Source organism: Dama dama, chromosome 25 (genome assembly GCF_033118175.1).
Source record: "Dama dama isolate Ldn47 chromosome 25, ASM3311817v1, whole genome shotgun sequence".
Classification (NCBI taxonomy): domain Eukaryota; kingdom Metazoa; phylum Chordata; class Mammalia; order Artiodactyla; family Cervidae; genus Dama; species Dama dama.
The window spans coordinates 22097386-22122478 of NC_083705.1; the positions used below are offsets into that span (position 1 = coordinate 22097386).

At 33.7% G+C, this 25093-nt stretch overlaps 1 protein-coding gene across 4 annotated transcripts in view; it reads right to left on the reverse strand.

Annotated features, from left to right (window-relative positions):
- Positions 1-25093, reverse strand: part of TRAPPC13 (trafficking protein particle complex subunit 13) — a 32565-nt gene that overhangs the window by 1428 nt on the left and 6044 nt on the right. The window contains exons 2-12 of one of the 4 annotated variants that reach the window (XM_061129673.1): positions 21693-21761; positions 21044-21143; positions 19351-19435; positions 14760-14887; positions 11885-11957; positions 10829-10873; positions 7540-7557; positions 5542-5675; positions 4112-4310; positions 2889-2989; positions 115-262 (exon numbers count right to left, since the gene is read on the reverse strand). In XM_061129673.1, the coding sequence (XP_060985656.1) occupies positions 115-262; positions 2889-2989; positions 4112-4310; positions 5542-5675; positions 7540-7557; positions 10829-10873; positions 11885-11957; positions 14760-14887; positions 19351-19435; positions 21044-21143; positions 21693-21761 (1100 nt within the window). Of the gene's footprint in view, positions 1-114; positions 266-2888; positions 2990-4111; positions 4311-5541; positions 5676-7539; positions 7558-10828; positions 10874-11884; positions 11958-14759; positions 14888-19350; positions 19436-21043; positions 21144-21692; positions 21762-25093 lie in introns of all 4 variants that reach the window. The other 3 variants (XM_061129672.1, XM_061129676.1, XM_061129674.1) reach the window with 3 other exon arrangements.

Consider the following 25093-nt stretch of genomic DNA (forward strand, 5'->3'; position numbering starts at 1 on the left):
AAAATATAGACCCAAGTTTTCATTCATTGGTAATGACCAGAGAAAGAATGGATATAATAAATGACTATGGGTTAATAGCCCCTAAATACTGAAATTACTGAAAAGACAGCATACTTGCAGTCCTTGTACTGAAGACAGTAGTGTGAGGGCAAGGCAGAGAGAGGAACTTGGATGCAGCTTTCCAAGTTGTCTTCCTGAAATGCCACACCAGTGGATAGAATTGGTATTGCACATTTCCAAAACTAGATCCATTGTTCTTTCACTGCTGGAGGAATCAGAAAAATAGGAATAAATCTTGTTCCTTTCACAAAGGGATACTGCAATATTTCTAAATCACATTTCGAAAACAAGATCCATCGTTCTTTCATTGCTGGAGGAATCAGAAAAACAGGAATAAATCTTGTTCTCTTTACAAAGCGATACTGCAGTGTTTCTAAAGCACTGTTGCCAGTGAATTTCTTTTCATGGTATCCAGCTGCAAACCAGGAACAGAAATGAAAATCCATCACATCGTTTTTATTTCTCTTAAGACAGAATCAGGAAAATGAAAGATGGTTTTGTTCTGGAGTTTACAGTAGCATTAAGACTAATCTGCCTGTCTGGATGCAGGCCTTCTGGTTCTGTTACTGAACACTGGCTCCCTGATGCTCATCTGTTAAAAATAGTTTGGCCTTCTCTGGGAGACTTCCAGACATCTGTGTCTAATTTTGTTGCTGTGTATCCTTCCAATTTCTGTTAGATGCTCTGTAGGAAAGAGAATGAAAAACTGAGGCTGGTCTATTTAATCTATGTTCCTTTACCACGCAGTGTTTGCTCAGTCACTTCAGCTGCGTCCGACTCTTTGTGACCCTATAGACTGTAGCTCGCCAAGCTTCTCTGTCCATGGGATTCTCCAGGCAAAAATACTGGAGTGGGTTGCTGTGCCCTCCTCCAGGAGATCTTCCTGACATAGGGATCAAACCCGTGTCTCCTGCACTGCAGGAAGATTCTTTGCCCACTGAGTCACCTGGGAAGCCCTTACCACGCAGATAACAGCAAATGACTGGCAAGATTTACAAGTAAAACTATTCAGGTATTCACTTGACATGAAAAAGACTGCTTCTCCTTATAATTGATACCACCAGTTCAATTAAACTTATTAAGTTAAAAAAACACTTTTAGTGAAAGTATGTGCATTGTTTTTAAAACAAAACAAAACCAAAAGTTTCATAATGAAAAATGGTCTGCTACTCTACCACCATGCTTGACTTGCTTTCAACTCTTTAAGCTCTTTTTCTCTCCTTAGCTGGCTCCACATTTAAAATACTCATTTAAAATTTAAATTTTAAACTTGAATTTTAGATGTATTGATTTAATGATATTTAGCTTTTATGTGTCTCTGTCTCCCCTCTAAAATTTGAAATGTTCACTGTGTGCCCCAGACCAGTTTAGGTGCAATGCATGAATTTCCTCATTACATTTCACAAAAATCCAGTAAGAGTCGACTGCATGTATGTGTCTGTGTGTATTGTGGGTTAAGGGTAATCCCACTTTTATAGATGAAGAAACTGAAGATCTAAGAAGTAAGTGCTTTTGAGAAAACTTATTTGAATTACCAAAAGGTAAAGTTAATACTCAAACTGTTATTTTTTTATTTATTATAGCACTTTGTCATTTGGTCAATAACTGATTTTTTATAACTCAAGAAACACACAACAAATAATCCAAGAGCACACCCATAAAGGGTACATGTAGCACACGGTCTTTATCCTGTGTGTGTTGTTTACTGAGCTCCTATGATGTGGCAGGCACTGCACTTATAATGCTGGTAAGACATGATCTCTTCTCTTAAATTATTTGCAATTCAATACAGAAGAGACTAGTGATTAATTATAGGAATATATCAGTATCACAAAAAAACTATATTACAATTTGCTATGATTATGTGTGAGAAGGTCTAGGAAGCTTCACAGGGTAAGTAGGTATTTTGTAATTTTGAAGGATAAATACTTCTTATCTTCCTAATACCATAAAGTTGTAAGGGATATAGAATTGTACATTCAGGCTATGATGATTTGGATTCATTACTGTGATATTATCAAAATGCTCCAATGGCAACTCATTCTAGTATTCTTGCCTGGAGAATCCCATGGACAGAAGAGCCTGGCGGGCTAAGGTCCATAGGGCTGAAAAAGAGTTGGATACAACTGAAATGACTTAGCATAAATGTACCAAAAATAGTACTACAAGGAGTAGCGAAGTGATAGGACTGGGATTTAATCCTAATTTTTCTGGCCTCAAACCCTGTGCTCTTTACCTCTCAACAGCCAGATTATACTCTTTATCAAAGTCCTGTTTTCCAGTCTGTGGCTATCCCTTATATTAAATTCATAACTACTTTTTAGTTTCTTAATACTAAAGATACAGCTCAGGTATAAATATGGCTCAGAAAAATCTACCTTATTACAGTAAATCTATAATGCATTATTCGATAAGAACCTACTAGTTCATGTTTAGTAATCTGAAGTGTGAAAGGAGTGTAAATAATGAAACGAACACGGACCTTGAAGTCAAATACACTGGTTTCAAATTCTGATCCCATCTTTTCTAGCTCTCTGAGACTGAATAAGCCACAAGCTCTGGGTTAGCTTGCTCTTGCAAAGAATGTGAATAATTAACACCTACCTCACAGGTATGGAAATAAAATATTAAAAAATGCCTAATACAGTAGGACCTCTAAAATATGTAATATTAGCTACCAGATGAAGAACTTTACAGTATTCAATGGCAACATCAGAGATGACTATATGGCAAGAGGGAACTTACAAGAAGATAGCATATTTAAAAGCTTTAAGAAGTCTCTCTTAGGTAAAAAAGAAAGGATATTCATCCACAAATATTGGCATTACCTGCAGTTTGTTATTTTACAAGTAATATGAAAAGGTTCTTCTAGGTTTACAGTGTCTGGGATTGCTTCCAAAGACAACCTAACATCTCCATAACCTGGAGCCTATGAGAAAAAGAAATACAGTTAACATATATCTATTATAAAAATCTTTCCATTTTAAGAGAGTACTACAGTCCTACTATTATCCATTCTAACTTCTTTTGCTGCTACTATTTATAAAATAGCACTAGAGGCCCTGACTGTTTTTGTTATAATTACTCCATGTTTAGTAAAGTTGAAATGAGTCTCACAGGCAAATAGGAAACCAATTTCAGGGGGTCTGATCTTAAGGGGAAGCTTCCAAAGATACTGTAGCTTATAGAAACATAACTCTGCATAGATAAGGTTATTACCTAAACAGGTAGAGGAAGACACTGAAATAACTGAAGAAGCAAATCACGTCTGTTTCACAAGATACACTGATATGGACAGACAGTAGAATCAAAATGCCATGGCAGGATGATAGCTAATGGCTATGTTTTAAACTAGGCCCAGTGGTAATCTCTCTCTCTTTTTTCAATTTTTACCTCAAATAAAGTAAATTTTACCTCAAAGTAAAAGTGAATTTTAGAACGTATCTCAGCAGGTAATATTCAGTATAAATAGAGGATTCTATAGTATATTTTCACTAGCACAAGAAAAAGAAGGCTGGTCGCTCGCTATCCATACTCTCAGAGTAGAAATTAGATAAAATATCCAACCAGCGTTTATAAAATAATTTGAGTGGGACTCACATGAGTTTCAGATGACTGACATTTTAAAGATCTTTAAAGAAGGAATGAACTGAGTAGGTAAATGCAGTATAAATCTAAGAGTTCCAAGACATTGCAAAAAGAAAGAGATAACTCTAATATAGTGGAAGTCAGATAACAATGAGCATGAATTACTATAGAAGGAAACAACTGATATGCAGTTATTTTAATTTGTTTGGTAAAGTAAAAAAGTTCTTTACAAGGTAGAAAATCATGTATGATGGATAAATTAACATCTGAACACTTCCCATTCATATCAATACCAATTTTCTACCTAGGTATCAGTGAAATTATTTGTCTTTCATTCTCTGGTAATATTAATGCCTTTTATAGTGCTCTGATTTTTAGTGACAGACCTAGAGAAATTTAACTTGTTCTAACTATCTGACCCCCAATACACCAAAACCCCCATCAATGCATTTTCTAGACTCACCATTCTTTGAAGCTGGCTGGTCTGTAATCTTCCCCTTTCACCTAGATTTGTTTTCCATACTATATCCAATTTTCCAATTACCGTTACTCCCTTAATGATGCCTGCTTTTTCTGCAAACTCCTTCTTGGGTTTTAGGCAGTATAAGTACTGGCGTGTATCCATTGGCTGCAAATATGCTCTTGACCCAAATGTAGTTACACTGAGGGGTGAAGACAGAGATGGAAAAAATTCTCTCGAATCTTTTAAAAGAAAAACCATAGCTGTGATTGTTCCTTTGGATAGGACCTGAATGATCTACCATCCAAAGATCTAGAATACAACAGGTCAGTGGTTTCGATACAAATGAAAAGAACTTGAACTGAAAGGACTTACTTTCCTTTAACTTTTTTCAGTTGATTTGGAAAATCTTCAGATTCTTTATAATAGAATGCAATATATTACCTAAAGTATTGGACATACATCAACTAACTGAAAAAATGCAAGAGAATTCAGAACCTTAAGTATCCTGTCCCTTTTCTCTAAAATTATGAAAGAAAATAAACATACCATTCTAAACTAAGTAATCATTTTCAAAATGAATAAAAGGATCAGGCCAAGAGGGGAAAATTATTGTTTTCCTCTGTGGGGGTATGAGAGGCTACAAACTTTACTGTATTCTAACATAATAAAAGTAAAATTTCCATTCTTGATTAATAAAATCAGGTATTCCTCCAGCTATTACCTTCTTATCTATATTAATGTCAATCTGACATTTATTTATTCTTCTTTTACTAAATTACTCATAGATGTCTATTTCATTTTTCTAAAAAATTAAATCATCTATTTCTATGCTCGCTCCTTTTGATGTTGAGAGAATACATTGTCTTGAAACTCATTGTTCACTTTAACTTCTCCATCATTCCTTCCCATGCCTCAGTTTTATCATTTGCAGGATAAAGGATGAAATGTTCCATATTTATCTCACTGAATTATTATGAAAATTGAAAGAATAAGTGCTCCAGGTACAAATGGTGAAGATCTTATTTTTATGTGAAGGGAGAGCTTGACGGACCATGAGAGACTTTAAGGGCAGTGAAATTATTTTATAAGGTAAAGTCATGATGGCTATGTCATTACATTTGTCAAAACTCACAGAATGCACAACACAAAGAGTGAACATGAATGTAAACTGGATTTTAGTTAATAGTAAGTATCAATATTGATTCACTGATTGTAAAAAATGCACCAAGTTAAAATGTAAACAATATGGGACCCTGTAAGTGGGGAGCACATGTAAGAATGCTGCACTTTCTGATAAATTTTTCTGTAAATTTAAAAATTCTCTTATAAAGTCTATTAATTAAAAAAATCATAAATCACCCAAGAGTAACAATGATAGAAAAGTTCATGTCTTTTAAAATAAAAATAAACAGTTCACAATTCATATTTACCATTCTCCAGCTTGGTTGACTGAATTTAATTCTGCTACATTGTACATTATAGATGGCTCCAGTGAAACCTTCTCCATAAACATGGGTGAGGTTGTAATATTCTGAATCTGGGCTTCAAGAAATACTTCATCAGTCTGAAAAAAAAATCCACCAAAGGATGATGGTGTTTAAAGTATTTACCTCAACAACAATATCTGATTTATATGAAGAAAAAACATTAACCATAAATGTGATTAGTTCATGCCTGCAAATCAAAGTTATCATAATTAATGCAAGAAAAGAAATCTTTATCCTAACATAATTAACAGGGGCAAAGTGAAGTGTTAGTCAACTGATAAGTTATCAAACAATGGATGGGGGATAACTATAATATTTTTGTACTGACATCCAAAAATGTTTAACTGGAATTTCATTCACATATATCCTAAATTTTCTGGTAAGTCATTAAAATGTGAAAATGCAATCTAGGATAATGAATATACCTGTGCACTTAGCATTTCAGAAATGTGTTAAGATAATTAGGTCTTTGTTATAATATTACAGCATAATTTAATTTTCATATTATTTCAAATTAGATAGTATAGTGAATAATCTATTTTATAATCTTATAGGATTTAACTTTATAAAGCAATTATTATAGTGTTCGTTAGTGATTTCCCAGTTCATTAAGTGTATATTTAGGGCAAAAAAAAAAAGTGAATTATACTTGAAATCTTTGAGTTTTTAAATCAAAGAAAAGGTACTTTGTAGTCTTACTGACAGATACAGCAGTATTTCAATCATGGGGTAATTTACATACGTACTTTTACATAATTTTTAAAATTCCCTAATTATGCTAAACATTCTTCCTTTTATGCTATTGTGTTATTTTGGGGGGTATATAAATAGGATAACAGACAACTTGCCTCTTTTTTGATACAAATTTACATATAAAATGGTATACTAAGGATATTCTAGAATTACTTTATTCAAAAGTTTCATAGTAATATATATATGCAGAAATAAAACAAAATAAACTATGACCAAAAAATGTTGGCACTTAGCTTTTTTAACACTAAATCTAGAAAAATGGAAATTATTTGCAAAAATATAATGATGGAGTTATAATTTAATATATTATTATCTAAAACAAAACAGATTCTTTTGTCCTGGGTACATGTGTCCTAATAAAATAGAAATACAATGATTTATCAGTTTAAAAGAAGGTACACATTCAAAGGCCTTTTGTAATTTTTTTCTCAAAAAAACAAAAAGTAAATATATCCCATCAATCCATTGCTTAAAAAAAAAATAACCATAGACCCACATTTCAAATTTAAAAATTCAATTTCTGCTTAAGTTTAGAAGAGCTTAGATAAAATGAAAGGAAAAACAAGCAGCATAATGGAAAATTAAGTTAGTTTGAACAGTTAGTATAGAGTTACTTGACATATAAAAATTTAAGAATTCAGTGCTAAGGCAGTTTTTATTGTGTATATGATATGTTATAAGCAAATGTTGCTTATATTAAACAGAAATTTGAAAATATGATTTTAACCAACTTGGGAAAATTTAATTTTCTTCAGTTTGCTGTTAAAGGGCCATCTTCACCTGACCCAGAATTAAGACTAAAACCACTGTGCATTTGAAGATGAATTTCAACTACACAGTTCATTCAAAGACGTGAAGGATCACAGGATATTTTGTTAAGATGTTGATAATTTGAAGGCTATTTAAACAAGGCTAACAAGGCCTCTTAAAAAATATCTACAGAAAAACACACTAAAATAAGAATATAATTGTTTCAATATGACAATTTAATCTTTGATGAATATTTTCTCATATGATAAGACAATCAATATAAAAAGTACAAATTATATACATATTTTCAAAGTCATATAAGTATATTCAGAACTAACTTTGTTTTTCCACTATGTTTGTATGGAGAGATTAATTAAGCAAAGTCAAAAAGTGGTAAGTAAGGAAAGCATATAAATTTATAATAAAAAATCAAATTACCACAGAACTGAGGTCACTCTAATGGAAAAATAAAAAGAAAAATTAGAAAAATCAGATTAAATGTTAAAGGAAAAGAATAACTTTAAAATAAAATGCATTTCTGCATTTTTTAAATTTACTAAACAAGACAGCATTAGTAAAACAAGGACGTAAACAGAAAGCAACACAAAGAAATATGACAAATCATTTTTCTAAAAAGGTGAAACTGCTAAGGTTAAATGAATAGAGAAGAACACTGCAGGTGGGCACTTAAACAGGAGCAATATTCAAGGGCATATCCTGGGGGAGAGAGGCATATCCCATGCCTTTCTAATTCTTTAAATTCTTACCCACTTTGTAATTCTTCATAGATTACTTAGGATGGGTATACAAATATCTGCCACAGTCAGGACAGATACTGTATAGCTTCTTCTAAATTTATCTAATAATGGGATCTTACACTTAGGGAATGCTGAACTAGACCATCAAACAATTGAGAGTTAACAGTTTCATAGTTCGTCTTCTTTTCATATATATATATACATATAGCTAAAGTTACTTATTTCCCAAGGGCCATCTCAAATGTCAGCTCTTTCATCAAACATCAAGCTGGAAATCATTTTTCACCTGTGTTCCCAGAGTATAAGTACACTTCATGATCAGGGTGGGTGGGGGTGCATACACTGTGATATGAAGTCATATCAAGTGCTAAGTCACTTCAGTCATGTGACCCCATGGATCGTAGCCCACCAGGCTCCTCTGTCCCTGAGGTTTTCCAGGCGAGAATACTGGAATGGGTTGCCATTTCCTTCTCCAGGGGATCTTCCCCACCCAGGTGATTGAACCTGGGTCTCCTGCACTGCAGGCAGACTCTTTACCATCTGAGCCCCCAGGGAAGCACTGTTATGTCTCCTCCACTACATCTAAGTGCTATGAGGATAGGGAAGATGTTCAGTTTATATTTATTTCTCCTCCATACCTGGCACAGAGCACTGTACTCAGCAGGTGACCAAAGGTTTGAAGCCTAGCTTCTTATGTCATTTTTTTTCCTAGCAAAGCTTTCTTATTTTAGAAGACTACAACAAAGTTTCTCACAAAACTTGTTTTCCTTTTGGTGATGCACATAGTATTAAAATTTTTAGATGCAGCATAAAAAAACATGTTTGTGACAAATGTGGGGCTAACAATAGTTGTCACGTAAGGTCTATGGAATAGTGTAATAAACTATTGATACTAGTGTGCTTAACTAACTCCCAAATTTCCTAGTTGGGGTTAATAGAATCTGCTTTATGCTACAGGCAGGACAGAATTAGTTTACCTAGTAGGTAATACCAAATATATTAGAAAGATCCTAAATGCTATTTGCTCACTTCTCATTTTTAAAGAAATGTCACTTTCAAAAGTTCAGAATTTTATGAAAATTTTTTAGCTGAAGTTGGTTGGCAAAGTCTACATTAAAGATTATGTCTATATTTAATGTTAACTGAAGAAGCAAAATTGTTACTATAAGAACAGAATATTATATATAAATGGAAGAGAAATATACATGAAAGAGAAAACTGTTTAATGAAGAACCAATTACTTTTTGCTGTGGTAGAATTGTGGGTTTCTTCCTTTCTTCTTGGGGAGTATGTTACTTTTATGTTATTTATGGAATTATTAGCAATTTAAAAAAAAATTGCAATTCACCCATAATATTGGTGTGATAAAACTACTTGACAAGTACCCTCATGTACCACTATATTTCAACAAAGAAAACTTAAAAATAGTTTAGTATGTGCTTTCCTGGGAACCGATTACAGGAAAAAAAGACCCACCTACATATTTGTTTTTAATTTTCCAAACTACTTTTTCTAATATAATAGTTACCAGTCTCCCCTCATACTATGAATGAAATCTTTCCCAGCAAAATAATAAATTAAGACTATTTAAGTACAGAGCTATACTGTAATTAATCAATGATATATTGTTAATAACAAAGAAAGGTAGAACAAATATGTATTATCCCAATCCTCCTATCCCTCCCCACAAAGAAACATCAACTCTTTAAACATCTAATAATCTCCTTGATGAGACTGAATCCTCCCATCAAATACTGATATGTATACACTTCACTACATATTCAATGTTCCACTTGCAACTCTGCTTTGAATGCCTTCACTGCTCTGACACTACATTTCCAGCACCTATTACTTCTAGACTCTGAGGCAGTTCTCTTTCTTGACTATGAAGCTTTCTTAAGACTACTCCAAAATCTCATTCCCAGAGTTCCTGTATCACATCTTTTTGTACCAGTCTCTCTAGTCTCACTATACACTATACTAGTAACTTTTTTATTTTATGCACTTTTTTCTTTTCTCCTGATAGGTTTTTACTTCAAGGTTAGGTTCCTTATCTTAGATGTTTTAGTATGCCCAGCTGTAGCACAAACTTTATAGTGAATACAAACTCTGAGATGCTGATGGTAAAAATAATATTATCAAATTTGACATGTGACTACAAATTTCTTATCACCTGGTTTTGGAGTAACAGACATAATGTGCATTTCAAAATGCTGTATTTGAATATCTCTGAGTTTATCATTATGATCTGAAACACATGATTTTACAGGGGTAAGAGGCCCATTAGGAAATCTGTTTTTTCCGGAATTCTAGATACCAGAATAAAATAGAATTTTGTAAAAGAAATTCAAGCAATAAAAACTTTTCCTTATGACAAATGCTATTCTATATCTTTTGTTAGGACAGAAGATAATCTTCTATTCTAAAAGTTACTCCTTTCTATATTTTTGCCAAATTTGTTTCTCCTAAGGAGACGTTCAAATCATTCACTAAACTTAGCAATCTCACACTGACTTTTCAGGACAAAGAATTTAATGTATTGAGTTCTACTTAATATTTTTCTATATAAATATTAAATATTTTTCAAAGGTTTAGATTTAATACTTCGATTTTTATAATATCACAACCACATTTATAAATATTTAACAGTTTTGCTAATGTTTTTAGACAGGAACAACTATTAAATGGAAGCACAGGGTCGTCATTTAATGAAAGGAGGTAAAAGCCTCAAAGTTAATGAGAATAAAAATCAAGGCATATTGATTCCATGAAATTGAAAATAGCAGATTAAAAGAGATCTGCAGTGAAATTAATCACTTGTGATTTAAGTTTATGCTCATTTTTCACAAGTAATTTGTAGTCATATCAGCAATTTACTCTGATATGAAAAGAAGTATAATACATGAGAATTTTAGTCAGGTAAGACCTTAATGTTGAACATGAAATCCCATTAAGTGCTCAACACTTACCTCTGCATTGTAAAATTTGGTTTTCACATCCAATGGTTTGAGAACCTAGTTGAATAAAGCATACCAATCAAAGAAGATTATTATCATTTGACCATTTATTTTGCTTATTTGTTTTAAATCTTGGGTTTAAGCTTGTCAAAGGCATTTTCCAATTTTAATTGTAATAGACTTTTCAAATGGGTATGCAATATTCTTGTAAAAACAAAAACAAACAAAAACAATCCCAAAGGCATCTTTAAAAAAAGCTACCATAATTTCTTGACTGGGTGACAATTACATGAGTTATATGGATTTGTCCTTCACAGTATTTGCTAAACTGAACACATATATGTTTGTGTATTTTTCTCTATATCAAAATAAGCAATCAAACCTGTTATTTTCTTTTAAAAGGCATGCAAAATCTTAAAGAGATGAGTGATAACAAAAGCAATAACAACAAAGCAATAGCAATTTTTTTCTTCCTATCGATAGTACTTTTTCTTCCACATACAGAGGAATGAAAAATATATATAGTGTCATATCTAGATCTACATAACTGTATATGGTCATCTTATTTCCCTATCTATACACACAGATATGTTAAAACAGTGGTTTTAAATTATTCTTTGATTATGGACTTTGAAAACTGTGTATAAATAAAAACTTCTAACTGCAATTTCAGTGACTCATGATTTCTCTGAAGGAAGCTTGGTCCACTTAACCCAAATCAATAATCATTTAAATATGTCTTTAGAAATCTGATATTATTTACACTTATTTTGTCTGGACTTTCCAGTCATTTTATCCATCTTCTGAATTCTTGCGTTTTGTCAAGGCATGAAAACCAAACAATTTTTTTTTTAAATAAAAACATTATACTGCCAATGATAATTTCTCTGTTTTCATTTAACTTAGTCTGACTTTAGATTGCTAGTAACATGACAAATTCAAAAACATTAGGGTATTTGCTTTGTTTGGAGTCTGTTTTTACTGCAGATAAATAGGTGTAATTTCCTGGGGGCGGGGGTGGCAGGGGGAAGGCATCTATACACAATTTACCACCATCAGATTTAATACCTGAAACTTGAAGAATTTTCTAAAATACATTTTTTCTCCACCCTGAGTTGTGTAACTCACTGCACACACCAAGCTGAAACAGAAAGATGTATTAATGATTTCTGAATCATTTTCAATTTTGTTTCTCAATAGTTAATCTACTACATTTCAACTCTTATCAACAAATCTGGAAAATATACCAATGACGTGAAAGTGTAGTCAAATGAGCCTAGAGCAGGAAAAAAAGTTTCAGTAGATATAGATATAATTCCATGAACAAGAAAGCTATGATTAGTAAAATAAGATACACCATTTTTAAAGCCGGAAGTCAGAAACTTTTTCTTCAAAAAGTGAAGCATGATCCAAAATAAATACCAGGGTAACTAAACAGTTGAATATTAAAAATAAGTTCACATAAACTAGAAGAAAATACAAATTTTTTAAAAATTCCAAGATGAGGAAAGCCTTTTTAATTTAATCCAATGGAAAGGATGACCTCTACAAATTTACAAACTGGATAAATCAAAGACACTAAAAGAAAATTTAAAAAAGGACAACATATTGGGATAAAAGGCTTCTAACAATATCAAGCTTTGTAGGAATAACGTTAATATCTCACTCAAAATAGGAGAAAAGAATATATATATATCCCAGTACCATGATTTACTAACAAAAATGTGAAAATATTCACCCTTACAAGTAGTCAAAGAAACAAATTACAAAAAAAGAAAAAAAAAGAAATTACAATAATGAGGTAAGATTTTTCCCCATCTTAGGATCTGGCAAAAATTCTTTCCAAGAAATAACAGGGTTGTTGAGGGTTTAGAGAAACTGACTCTCTTTATACTGCTACTGGTTATAAAAATTGAGAAAACAATCCTTCAGGAAAGGAGTCTTAAAAATGTTTATATGCTCCTATAGTAAACCCATTTGAAGCAATCTATCACAGGAAATATTAAGGTGTTCATCACTGTGTTATTTATAACACTGAACAGGTAGAAATAATCTAAAGTTTAACATCAGAGTAAGTAAACAAATTACAGTACATGGTCCAAGTGTGTAGATAAAATCACTTTAAGAAGAATCTTTTCAAAAACTACTGACTCAAGTGGGAAAATGTTTTTAGTGCATTAAAAAAGATTAAGCCATAGATAATTTTATCAAAATTTTATAAAATATTATTTACTTATACATATCTCTTATATATGCACATAAAAAGACTGAAGTATACCAGTTATTTTAATAGTGGTTATGCTAGGTGGTGACATTATAGGTAATTTAATTTCTCTTTTATATTTGTACCTAGTACTAAACTAGGTGCTAGGGATTTAGAGTTGATCAAAACTCGATACCTGCTCTCCTAGTGCTCACGGTTGGAAACAAAGTACAGATTTTGAAGCTAGATTTGAGCTCCATGTCATTATTTACCAGATATTTAATTCTACAAGAGTCTCATTTTCTGTAAAATGGGGATTTTACACTTTTATTATCGTTTCAATAAACTCAATTTCAACAAGTGTTGACCATTATTTCTCTGCTAAATTCCGAGGATACAGCCAACTTTGTGCAATTCATACTTTAATGAGATCAGCAGGCACTCAGTGAGTGATTTCAAGTACAAAAGACATAGAAAAATATTTGAAGAAGTAGAATTAAACTAAACAAAATGACACAGGCATTCCTTTATAAGAGAAGAATACATTTCAAGTTGTGGAGGTAAAAGAATCCAACATAACTGCAGTGTCAAGCGGGAGCAAAGTATGACGAAAGGTGGAACTAGAGTATTTGGTAAGGATTAGGTATGGAGAGCTCTGCAAAACCTACATAAAGTCAGAATTTCCTAAGGGCACTGAAGTGTCAGGTGACTGATTCAAGATCACATAGTTAAATAAAGCATTGAGCTAACATCTGAATTCCAGAAAATCTGACACCAAAACTTATACCAACCACAGAATATATATTAGTGTTAGTTGCTCAGTCATGTCCAACTTGACGCGATCCCATGGATTGCCTCCTCTGTTCATGGGATTCTCCAGGCAAGCAAACTGGAGTGAATTGTCACTCTCTTCTCCAGAGGATCTTTCAGACCCAGGAATCGAACCTGGGTTTCCTGCATTGCGGGCAGACTCTTTACGGTTTGAGCCACCAAGGAAGCCCAGAATATATTTCAAAAAGTGCCTAAACAGAGCCTGTCACTAAAATGAATTAAATGATAGACAATATCATATGTACTTCTATAACACAAGAAAGAGAAACAGAAATGGTGATGTAACAAGAGATGGAGAGAGGCTGCTGAGAGATAATTAACAAGAATAGGACTTTGTGAATCAACTATATTTGGGAGTGGTAAGGCAGATACAGAAGTCTAAAATTACTTTAGGTGGCTCTGAAATGTTCATTTTCGCCTCTCAAAGAAAAACAGAGCATTCACATTCAAATACCTACACACGCCAGGGATACAGAATTTGACATTTCTTTTTCCCTCATAGTTTGTTTTATTTTGGTTCACTACTTTTGAACTCTCAGGATAGAGTGTATTTATATAGTTAAACCCAGAACTGAAAAGCTGTGAATTTAAAAATAAATGTTATTAACATCAGTTGTTAGCATTCCAAAAGAGTACCACCTGGGTTTTAAAGGTTTGCAGCATGGATTTTTACTTTTCAGTCAGATTGCAGATGCAAAAATAAAACTACAGATAAATGAAGATTTTTTTTTCCCTTACACAATAAATATTTTGTTTAAAGTCTGTTTCTGGCAAACATATAAACATGGCACATAAAACTCCTTCTGAAGTAGTTTTTCAGGCTTGATAATAAGTGGAAATAAAGCAAAAATTTCAAATAAAGCCTTTTATAAGTAAAAGCCTTTGAAATGTAGTAAAATTAATTCTTACATGTGTGTTCCAATTTCCTTTACTTCATGGTGTATGACATCATCAATACAACAATCGGGTTTAAGTTCGGCCACTGCAGCGTTAGAGGCTGAAAGATTCAAACGCTGAGAACTTGTCTGAAGATCAGCCTTGAAAGAAAGAGAGAATAAAATACAAGTGAACTTGGTTACCTACAGGCTGTGGGTGAGCATGGGTAGAAGGAACAGGGGAACAGGAACAAAGCAGTAGGGATGAAAGGACAGCAGCACTTCTCTGTACACATCTCTCTGTATAGATGTCACATTTCTCTGATGCTTAGAAAAGAGTAATGGTTCAGACAAACGCACACCTAAAAATAAATAAAATCAGCCATGAAGTTGGGGGGAAATCCAAAATGGAATCCATACAGCATCAAATGAACCTAACTCTACTGCAAATGAAACCAACCACACCAAGAGTAAAGAAAAAGTAAGAACCAATCTAAGTTTGGCAAATAAAAACTAAAAACAAAAATAATGGCACACAAATGTTTTACTCTTGAACATGTGCTTTTTGGCAGGGGTACATGTAGACTAGCAATTCTAAAACTTCTATTTGTATACCAGGATTAAACAAAAAATATACACATTATGGGTAGCAAGAAACAGGTTTCTGATCTTTGGAGACAAAAAAGTACAATAAGAAAAGTGAGAAGGCTACAATGAAACCTTTGGTACTGGACTGGAATTTGGGGCATCCATATGAACCTATGGTTTTAAAAGTTATATATATATACAGATGGATATTACAGGAATATATACAGATGTGTACACATGTGTTAGTATATAGCACTAAAAGGTAAACAGTCATTCAAAACAACATTAGATGTCAGAAACCAACTGATTCGTAGAAGTAGAGATCAACATTCAAGTCATCAACTAAGAAAGAACCAGTTTCTCTAACTTAGCAACCTGCCCCCACTAAGTTACTTTCTACCATATTCCCTGCTAATTTCTTTTGTAACATTTATTACCATCTATAATTACCTTATGATTTTTTGTCCACCTGTTTCCTTCCATCTCCTCTACCAAAAATGTAAGGTCTATTGAGGTAGGAACCTCTTGTCTTCTCTTCTTCACTGCTATAACATGGTGCCTGGCACACAGTAAGTAATTAATAAAAGCTTGTCAAATAATGAAATTATGATAAAATTTCAAGGCAAATGTCAAGAAAAATACAGATAAAGCAAAGGTCACATTAAGTCACAGGGAGTGGAAGTGGTTTTGTCTTTAAGAGCTAAGACTTTTAAAAAGATTTTGTTTAAAAAAATTCAGTTAAGTTTTTGGCAGTAAATTCTAACCTAACATTCTTAATGCAGGCACTTCAAAGTGGGATATTTATTATATCCCTCTCTTTTGTTATTATATTCAGTTACTAAACAGTAATAGTAGCTCACATTTATTGGGCCCCTACCATGTGCAAGGCCCTGTTTTAAGCACATTACTCATTTGATGCCTGCTACAAGCTTCAACAGTATGTGAACTGAGACCTTTCCGATGTACAAGCTGGATTTAGAAAAGGCAGAGGAAACAGAGATCAAATTGCCAACATCCGTTGGACATAAAAAAAGCAAGGGAATGCCAGAAAAACATTTACATCTGCTTCATTGACTACGCTAAAGCCTTTGACCATGTGGATCACAACAAACTGGAAAATTCTTAAAGAGATGGGAATACCAGACCACCTGATCTGCCTCCTGAGAAATCTGTATGCATGTCAAGAAGCAACAGTTAGAACCAGACATGGAACACCAGAATGGTTCAAAATTGGAAAAGGAGTACATCAAGGTGTATACTGTCACCCTGTTTATTTAACTTATATGCAGAGTACATCATGTGAAATGCCAGGCTAGGGCAATCACAAGATGGAATCAAGATTGCTGTGAAAAATGTCAACAACATCAGATATGCAGATGATACCACCCTAATGGCAGAAAGTGAAGAGAAACTAAAGAGTCTCTTGCTTAAGGTGAAAGAAGAAAGTAAAAAAGCTGGCTTAAAACTCAACATTCTAAAAACTACAATCATGGCATCTGGTCCCATTACTTCATGGCAAATAGATGGGGAGAAAATGGAAACAGTGGCAGATTTTATTTTCTTGGGCTCCAAAATCACTGCAGATGGTGACTGTAGCCATGAAATTAAAAAGATGCTTACTTCTTGGAAGAAAAGTTATGACAAACCTAGACAGCGTATTAAAAAAGCAGAGACATCAGTTTGTTGACAAAGGTCCGTACAGTCAAAGCTATGGTTTTTCTAGTACTCAGGTACAGATGTGAGAGTTGGACCATGAAGAAGGCTGAATGCAGAATTGATGCTTTCAAGCTGTGGTACTGGAGAAGACTCTTGAGAATCCCTTGGACAGCAAGATCAAACCAATCAATTCTCAAGGAAATCAACCCTGAATATTCATTTAGGAAGAACTGATGACTGAAGCTGAAGCACCAATACTTTGGCCACCTGATGCAAAGAGCTGGCTCAATGGAAAAGACCCTGATGATGGGAAAGATCGTGGGTAGGAGGAAAAGGTGGCAACAGACAATGAGATGTTTGGATCGCATCACTGAATCAATGGACATGCTGCTGCTGCTGCTAAGTCGCTTCAGTTGTGTCCGACTCTGTGCGACCCCATAGACGGCAGCCCACCAGGCTCCCCCGTCCCTGGGATTCTCCAGGTAAGAACACTGGAGTGGGTTGCCATTTCCTTCTCCAATGCATGAAAGTGAAAAGTGAAAGTGAAGTTGCTCAGTCATGTCCGACTCTTCGTGACCCCATGGACTGCAGCCCATCAGGCTCCTCCGTCCATGGGATTCTCCAGGCAAGAGTGCTGGAGTGGGTTGCCATTGCCTTCTCCATCAATGGACATGAGTTTGAGCAAATTCCAAGAGGTAGTGAAGGACACGGAAGCCTGGTGTCCTGCAGTCCTTGGGTCGTCGCAAATAGTGGGACACAAGTTAGTGACTGAATAAACCCTGAAGCATGTAATTGTACCATCCCTGTTTTACATACAAGTGAAAGAACACAGAAAGAACAACTCCCCATAGGTTATACAACTAATAAGAAATGAAACTAAGATTCAGAATTCTTTAACATTTTAGGCATTAAAGGAGGAGGGGAAGAAAAAAACAACAGTCAAACCCATGGGCTTTCTGTCCAATTTGTTTCCTTATGTGTTATCTGTTAAACATTAATCATAACTACAGTATGCATTATATATATAGCTAAACACTTTTACCTTTTTCCTTTTCCATGTTATAACTGCTGCACTTAACATTTATTTCCTAATTACCATCAGGACTTTTCCAGGAATTGGAGATAAAGCAGTGAACACAAGAGACCAAAATCTCTGTTCCTATGGAATTTAAATGTTTGGGGAAGATAATACAGAGTAAAGGAGGAATGGCTGGCTGGCTTGAGGAAGGGGAATACAATTACAGGGTAGGTTTCATGCTCCAAATTGGTTTTTGGATGAACAGGATTTAAAAAGGGATGTCTTCTCTTCTTTACCACTATAACACAGAGCCTGGCACACAGTAGGCAATTAATAAATGTTTGTCAAATAATGAATGAAATTATGATAAAACTTCAAGGCAAATGTCAAGAAAAATACATAGAAAGCAAAGATCACATTAAGTCATGGGGAGTGGCAGTGGTTTTGTCTGTAAGAGCTAAGACTTTTAAAAAGATTTTGTTTAAAAAAAAATCAGTTAGCAAGCTTTCTGCAGTAAATTCTAACCTAATACTTCTTAATGCAGGGACTTCAAAGTGGGGTATGTATTAGTATTGTTATTATAAATGCCATGTGAATACAGATTTGACAATGAATTTTTTTCTTTTTCATGCTCTTTCTCTTTGTGAATATATCCAAGGTGTTTAACTGAGCTAGCATATTCTAGCTCTTGATTCTCAAAACTGTAAGATTCTTCTAACTGGCTTATTTCCTACAAACCATCCCATACAATGCTTTCGTGTCAGCCTTCCAACACCAATCTCTGCTCAAAAGTTTCCACTGATTGCACACTGTCTTAAAATAACCTCAGCCTTAGTCTGGCTTTTAAGATGTTCACTTACTGTATGGTTTCTACCTATCTATCTGCACAACCTTACTTGCTCTTACTAAGTGAATTCTGTTCACTGCTACAAGAATACATTACATATTCCTATGTTTCTGCTTCCAATCACCATGCCCCTCTTCTCTCTTTTCTTGTAAACCCTGCCATTCTTTCAAGACCTTGTGTTCCCTCTCCTTCAATAGCCCTTCCCGAATGATGCAATCTCCAGTGATGATCTTTCCTCTTTCAAACTTTATTATGTTAATCATAAATCATTAACAGAAATTTAAGCGCTAGTTACCTTTGATATATTTTCTCATCCAAGCTATCACAAACTTTGAGGGTAAGGAATAATGATTCTATGCATAGCATATCTTATAACTTAGGGTTTTCAATTAACGCTTGCTGTTAATAACAATTAAAAAGTCAGTATCAAACATGTATTTTAATGAAGTCTCAAAACATAAGAATAGAAATTAAAAAGTAAAAAAAAAAATTATCCCCAAAAAGAATGCCACTTACTTTAACCAATATATCTTTTACAACTTGATTGCTATCATTATGGACGCTGATATAACTGGAAAAGGTCTCTCCCAAAAATATATTCCTGTGAAGTAAAATAAATTTTTAGACAGAAATCCATTCAAGTTTTATCACAAATATTCTAATTATGCACCACTGAGAATATCAAATGGAGAAGTTACTAAAGGATAGTAATCCCTTCATGGATTACAGCCTTGTCATGGCAGAGTGGCTTCCGTAACTCAGGTGAAATACTATTTCAATATTTCTTCATTTACACTAGGCTGCTCACTCATTATCTAGTGCAATTCAAAATACAGATTTAATCTATAAAGCATACTATATAACTTGACCCTCAACTACTGCCAAAACTAACAGCCCTCCTAAAAATAAGTCACTGAAATCAGATCCACGTTAAAAGTCTTAAGATTTGTTAATAAGGAGGCTACAAAAGGCAATATTTGAAATAACTTATGCCCTGAATCAAGAAGGGATCAAGTTATTGATATCAGAGTAATTTTAACAATTTATTTTATTTTTCTAACTTATTCTAATTAAAATGACTAGTGGCATTACTTTATAAGTAGTGGCTCAGTCATGTCCAACTCTTTGCGACCCCATGTCCTATACAGTCCATGGAATTCTCCAGGCCAGGATACTGGAGTGGGGAGTCGTTCCCTTCTCCAGGGGATCTTCCCAATCCAGGGATCAAAGCCAGGTCTCCTCCATTGCAGGCGGATTCTTTACCAGCTGAGCCACAGGGAAGCCCAAGAGTATTGGAGTGGGTAGCCTATCCCTTCTCCAGTGGATCTTCCCGACCCAGGAATGGAACAGGGGTCTCCTGCGTTGCAGGCAGATTCTTTACCAGCTGAGCTACCAGGGAAGCCTCAGTATATATTATATATGATGCATATTAACATATAAATGTATGTAGGTTTATATAAAAATATTTTAATATGAACATTTTTTACATGAATATATTTCTAAGCTCTCAAGACACTAATCAATGACCAAATTCTATAAACCTTTAAAAATTATCTTGGTTGCAAAAAGAGTGGAACCAGGGGCTTTTACCTCAGTAATAATCTAAAATAAGAGAATAACTAAGAGCAAGAGAAGGAATAAAACATTTAGAGTTCCTAATAAGCTGACAAGTCCAATAACTTATGTTGGTAAAGGGCTGTGAAGGTGAAGAAAAAGAGCTGATTTTGAAAGACACTGAGAAGGAACCCTTTAAAATGAAAGGAATACACAGGCATTTAAAAAGCTCTATACGCTTGTCTACGGGCTCAGTGGGTAAAGAATCTGCCTGCAATGCAGGAGATGCAGGCTCAATCCCTGGGTAGGGAAGATATCCTGGAGAAGGAAAAGGCAACCCACTCCAATATTTTTGCCCGGAAAATCCCATGGACAGAGAAGCCTGGAGCCATAGTCCATGGGGTCACAAAGAATTGAACTTAGCAACTAAACCACCACCACCAAAGAAGAAAGTTAAAATTCTACCACCTTAGAAACCACTATTAATACTTTGGTATGCATTTATTTAAAAAAGAAAAACAGAATCACATAGTATAATTTCAACCACTTAAATGTATCATGAGCATTTTTCCATCCTTTAGTTATCTTTTGAAAACATGATTTGTGATGGCTTCAGAGTGCTACTGTATTTCAAATGTGAGCATATGATTCTTACCCAAAATTCTGTGGTAAGGTCAACATTTCTCCCAACATTAAAATTTCTGCACCATTTACAGTTGAAGGATCATCTCTCATAAGTTGGTTAAAGAGATCTCCTGTAGAAAGACAAAAACATCAAATTCTAACATTGACCTTGTAAATAACTTTTATTTATGTGAAGAAATAGTTTTGAGAGATATTTTAAAAAATAATCTCACAGCAAAAATTATATTAAAAAAAATCTAATTTCTAATCTTCATTACAACAATGCACACCAAAAAATTCTGTTTCTACAGAATTTTTTTGTCCTTTAGGGACAAAGGAAAATGTAGGTCATGAGATATAAAATACAGAAGCTCCAATAATTTTAAACAAGGGGAATGCTAACATACATTGATGGAACATGTGAGGATAAACAAAATTTTAATAGCATTAATACAAGGAATGTGTTTTTACTAAAAGTGTCTGTTGCCATGGGATATCAATAGTATCTTGATTTATAGATTATGAGTGAGACTTACTGCTCAGATGGCCATATTTACATGCAAAAAAACAAGCAATGAAGGATACAGCAAAGAGTCAATGTAAGATTGGCAAGGCTAGGCTTATCCCCAAAGTAATACAACTCTTTCCTAGGTACAAGAAGAATAAAGTATGTGTCATACCAGGTAAGTCTTTCTCTTCACATGTTACTGGAATATTGGTGAATAAAGTAGGCTTGGTCAACCGCATTACTGTCAGTTAGAAAAGTAGGGAAAAAAAGAAAGAAAATATTAATATTTTATGCCAGTGTTCCCAAGTTGAATCTATGATATTAATCAATTTTATACTACAGTAAAATATAATCTAAATACTACCTAAACTTAGTATATTATTATTTCCCAAGATTACTATACAGCAATAATTTACTAAAAATGTTAATATGTAACAAGAGGAATTTTATATATGACAAAAACAATTTTGCTTTTACTTACAATCTAAAGAATTATAAAAATCATATGCAAATGTAATGTCTCATTATACAAAAAGGAGAAAATAAAAGAATTTGAAAACTTAACGTATAGTAGGAGAATAGACTTTAAAAAGATCCTGAGTGACTTCACTGTAAACAATACCAACAAATTATTATTAACCAATATTAGTCTGACAGGGAAAAAAGTCAGGATGCACCATTTTGAATATGAAACAATACTTTTATGCCAAAAGGATTTTTGTAAACTTTATCCATGTGTTATAATCATGGATCACTGAAGTTCAGTTAAGTAATATTAATTCTCTGTAAACATTATGAAAGTATCAGTAAATGTGTAGGTTTATAGAATTCCAACCAAAACTAGTATTTGTCTGTGGAAAATGACAAAATGTATCTAAAGTTTATCTAGAAAAACAAATAAAAATAAGCTATAGAAATTCATAGGAAACAATGAGAAAAAAATGGACATAATAGCAAAACATGTAAGTCCATAATCAACTAATAGGCTTATTAATATAAGACTCTACAGATATGTTAGAAAATTTTAAGCCAAACCAATCAATACTAATAGTATTAGGAAACTGGCTCACTATCTGGGAAAAATGAAATTTAGTTTACATTTTAAATATCAAATACTGTTATGTATCAAATAATAGACAAAAATTAATAGAGAACCAGAAAAAGTGAAAATTTATTACACCTAATCTAGCAAGGATAGGACATTCTAATTAAAAAATCTTTTTCAATTATTTCCAAAGATTGACTTTTTACCACATCAAAATAAAGACAAATATATAGAAGTAAAAATCATACAAACTCTACTACAGAAAATGAATCCTAGAACTTTTATTAAAATGTTCATTCAAATCTAAAACCCAAAACTTTATTGACCTAGGAGCTTCCCTGGTGCCTCAGTGGTGAAGAATTCAGCTGCCAAGGCAGGAGACATCGGTTCAATCCCTGATCTGGGAAGATCCCATATTCCATGGAGCAACTAAACCTATGTGCCACAACTATTGAGCCTGTGCTCTAGAGAACTGCAGCTGCAACTACTGAGGCCTCCGCGCATCTCTCATAGCACCTTATATTTATCATGAACTATGTTTACTCACTTATTAGTTTATAGCACTCCTATTCAAACTCCTTGTAGTTTAAGCTCTTATGTATCATGTTCAGTTGTGCAGCCTTGCCACAGGTTCTGGCAGAATTAGCACCTTATGCCTAATCCTCAGGTAAGTGGTATTTTTGAAGATTTAACTTTCATGAACTGAGGCCATTAAACAATGTTATATTGAATAGATGGCTGCTGAGATAGTAAAAAAAAAAAAGCTAACCTTAAAATTTCTAAAGCCACTTGTGTAATTGATATTTACTGAACATTTACTAGTGCCAGACTTCATGCTAAATACAATGTACTGACACATTTAATTCTCAAAACTATAAGGTTGAAATTATCATTATCCTCCTATAACAGATAAGGATGGTGCCTTGAGAAGATAATTTATATATAAAAGATTGTAAAGCGGATAGATGCCAGAACTAGACTCTGATGACTTCATTCTGCTCGAAAATAATTTTCCCTATTATTAATTATAAGCCCAGGGTCATAAACCTGGAATGTCAAGCTTTATTAGAAACATCTCATGGGAATTCAAAGTCCATCTCTCTCTCTCAGAACATTAACGAGCTGCACATCAGTGACGTGGAAAAGAAGTGAATGTGGAAGTGTTTCAAACCTCTTTCACTCTTACTTTTAACTAGGAAAACAGATTAAAACCTGAAGAGGATACAGGCATTTGATTTACACTTGATTATGAAATTCAGATTTCAGCTAAATTTTTCCAAAAAAAAAAAAAACCTTTTTAAAGTCTTCAATAAACTAAAATATTAAAAAAAGGTAGGCTTGATGTTATTAATTAATGAATGAGGCTACTTCAACTTGCATATACATTTATCTTGGCTAGAACATTAAAAAAAATTATGTCGAATCCTTAGAATTCTTACTGTATTTAGTTTTACTTGTCTAGTTCCTGAAGGCATTCAATTTTGTGAACCTTGGAATAATCTGGGATTTTTTGAGCAGATTAAATAAGTGAATCATGCAGGAACACATCTGAGAAATTCATGTGATACCCTTCACATCTGTTTTCTTGGAATGAATTACATTTATAACATTGATAGAGAAAAATAAAATTATGGTATTGTTGCCTCTTTCCTAGAGAGTAAATGCTTTGGGATTCTCCGGGCCAGAATACTGGAGTGGGTAGCTGCTCCCTTCTCCAAGGGATTTTCCCAACCCAGAAATCGAACCAGGGTCTCCTGCACTGTACGCAGATTCTTTACCAGCTGAGCTACCAGGGAAGCCCTAAATGCTTTGGCATTTCACCAAATGCCCTCAGATTCACCTTCCTGTACATGTTTTTGTTTCCTCAATTTATTTACATTGTTGACTTAACAGTGGAACCTACAAATATTACTGAGCTGTACTATTAGTGCTAGAATCATCAGTCCCAAGGCTTTAAATACTCTTAAGAAGGCTTCAAAGATGTGACAGTGGACTCTCAAACCTTTAAGTATTGTCTAGGAAGATGAGACATGAATTGCTTCTTCAAGATGACACTATTTGCAGTAAAATTCATTTTCCCAGTTCTGATTCACCTTTTCATTGTTTCTCAAAGGGGAAGAAAGCAATTTATATAGAGTAAATTAGAGAAATTTACATCTGCCACATAAGACGAAGAAACTCTTTTTAATGTGATTCTTGAATTAAAGAGCTGCTCATAAGAAGCTCATAAGAAAATATTCCTAAGAATATTTTCAGTTCTGTGTATCATCATTTTAAAGTAATAAGAATGTATTATAAAAGAAACACTGTGGTCTATGTAAGTGACCCTGTCTTATGATTACTTAACTTTTACCCCTTGATTACCAACCTAATGCTGTCTAAGACCTGAACAACAACAACAAAAATGTTCATGATTGCCTAATAACATTGTTGCTGCTGTTTAGTCACTAAGTCACGTCCGACCCTTTTGTGACTCCATGGGCTGTAGCCCACCAGGCTCCTCTGTCCATGGGATTCTCCAGGCAAGA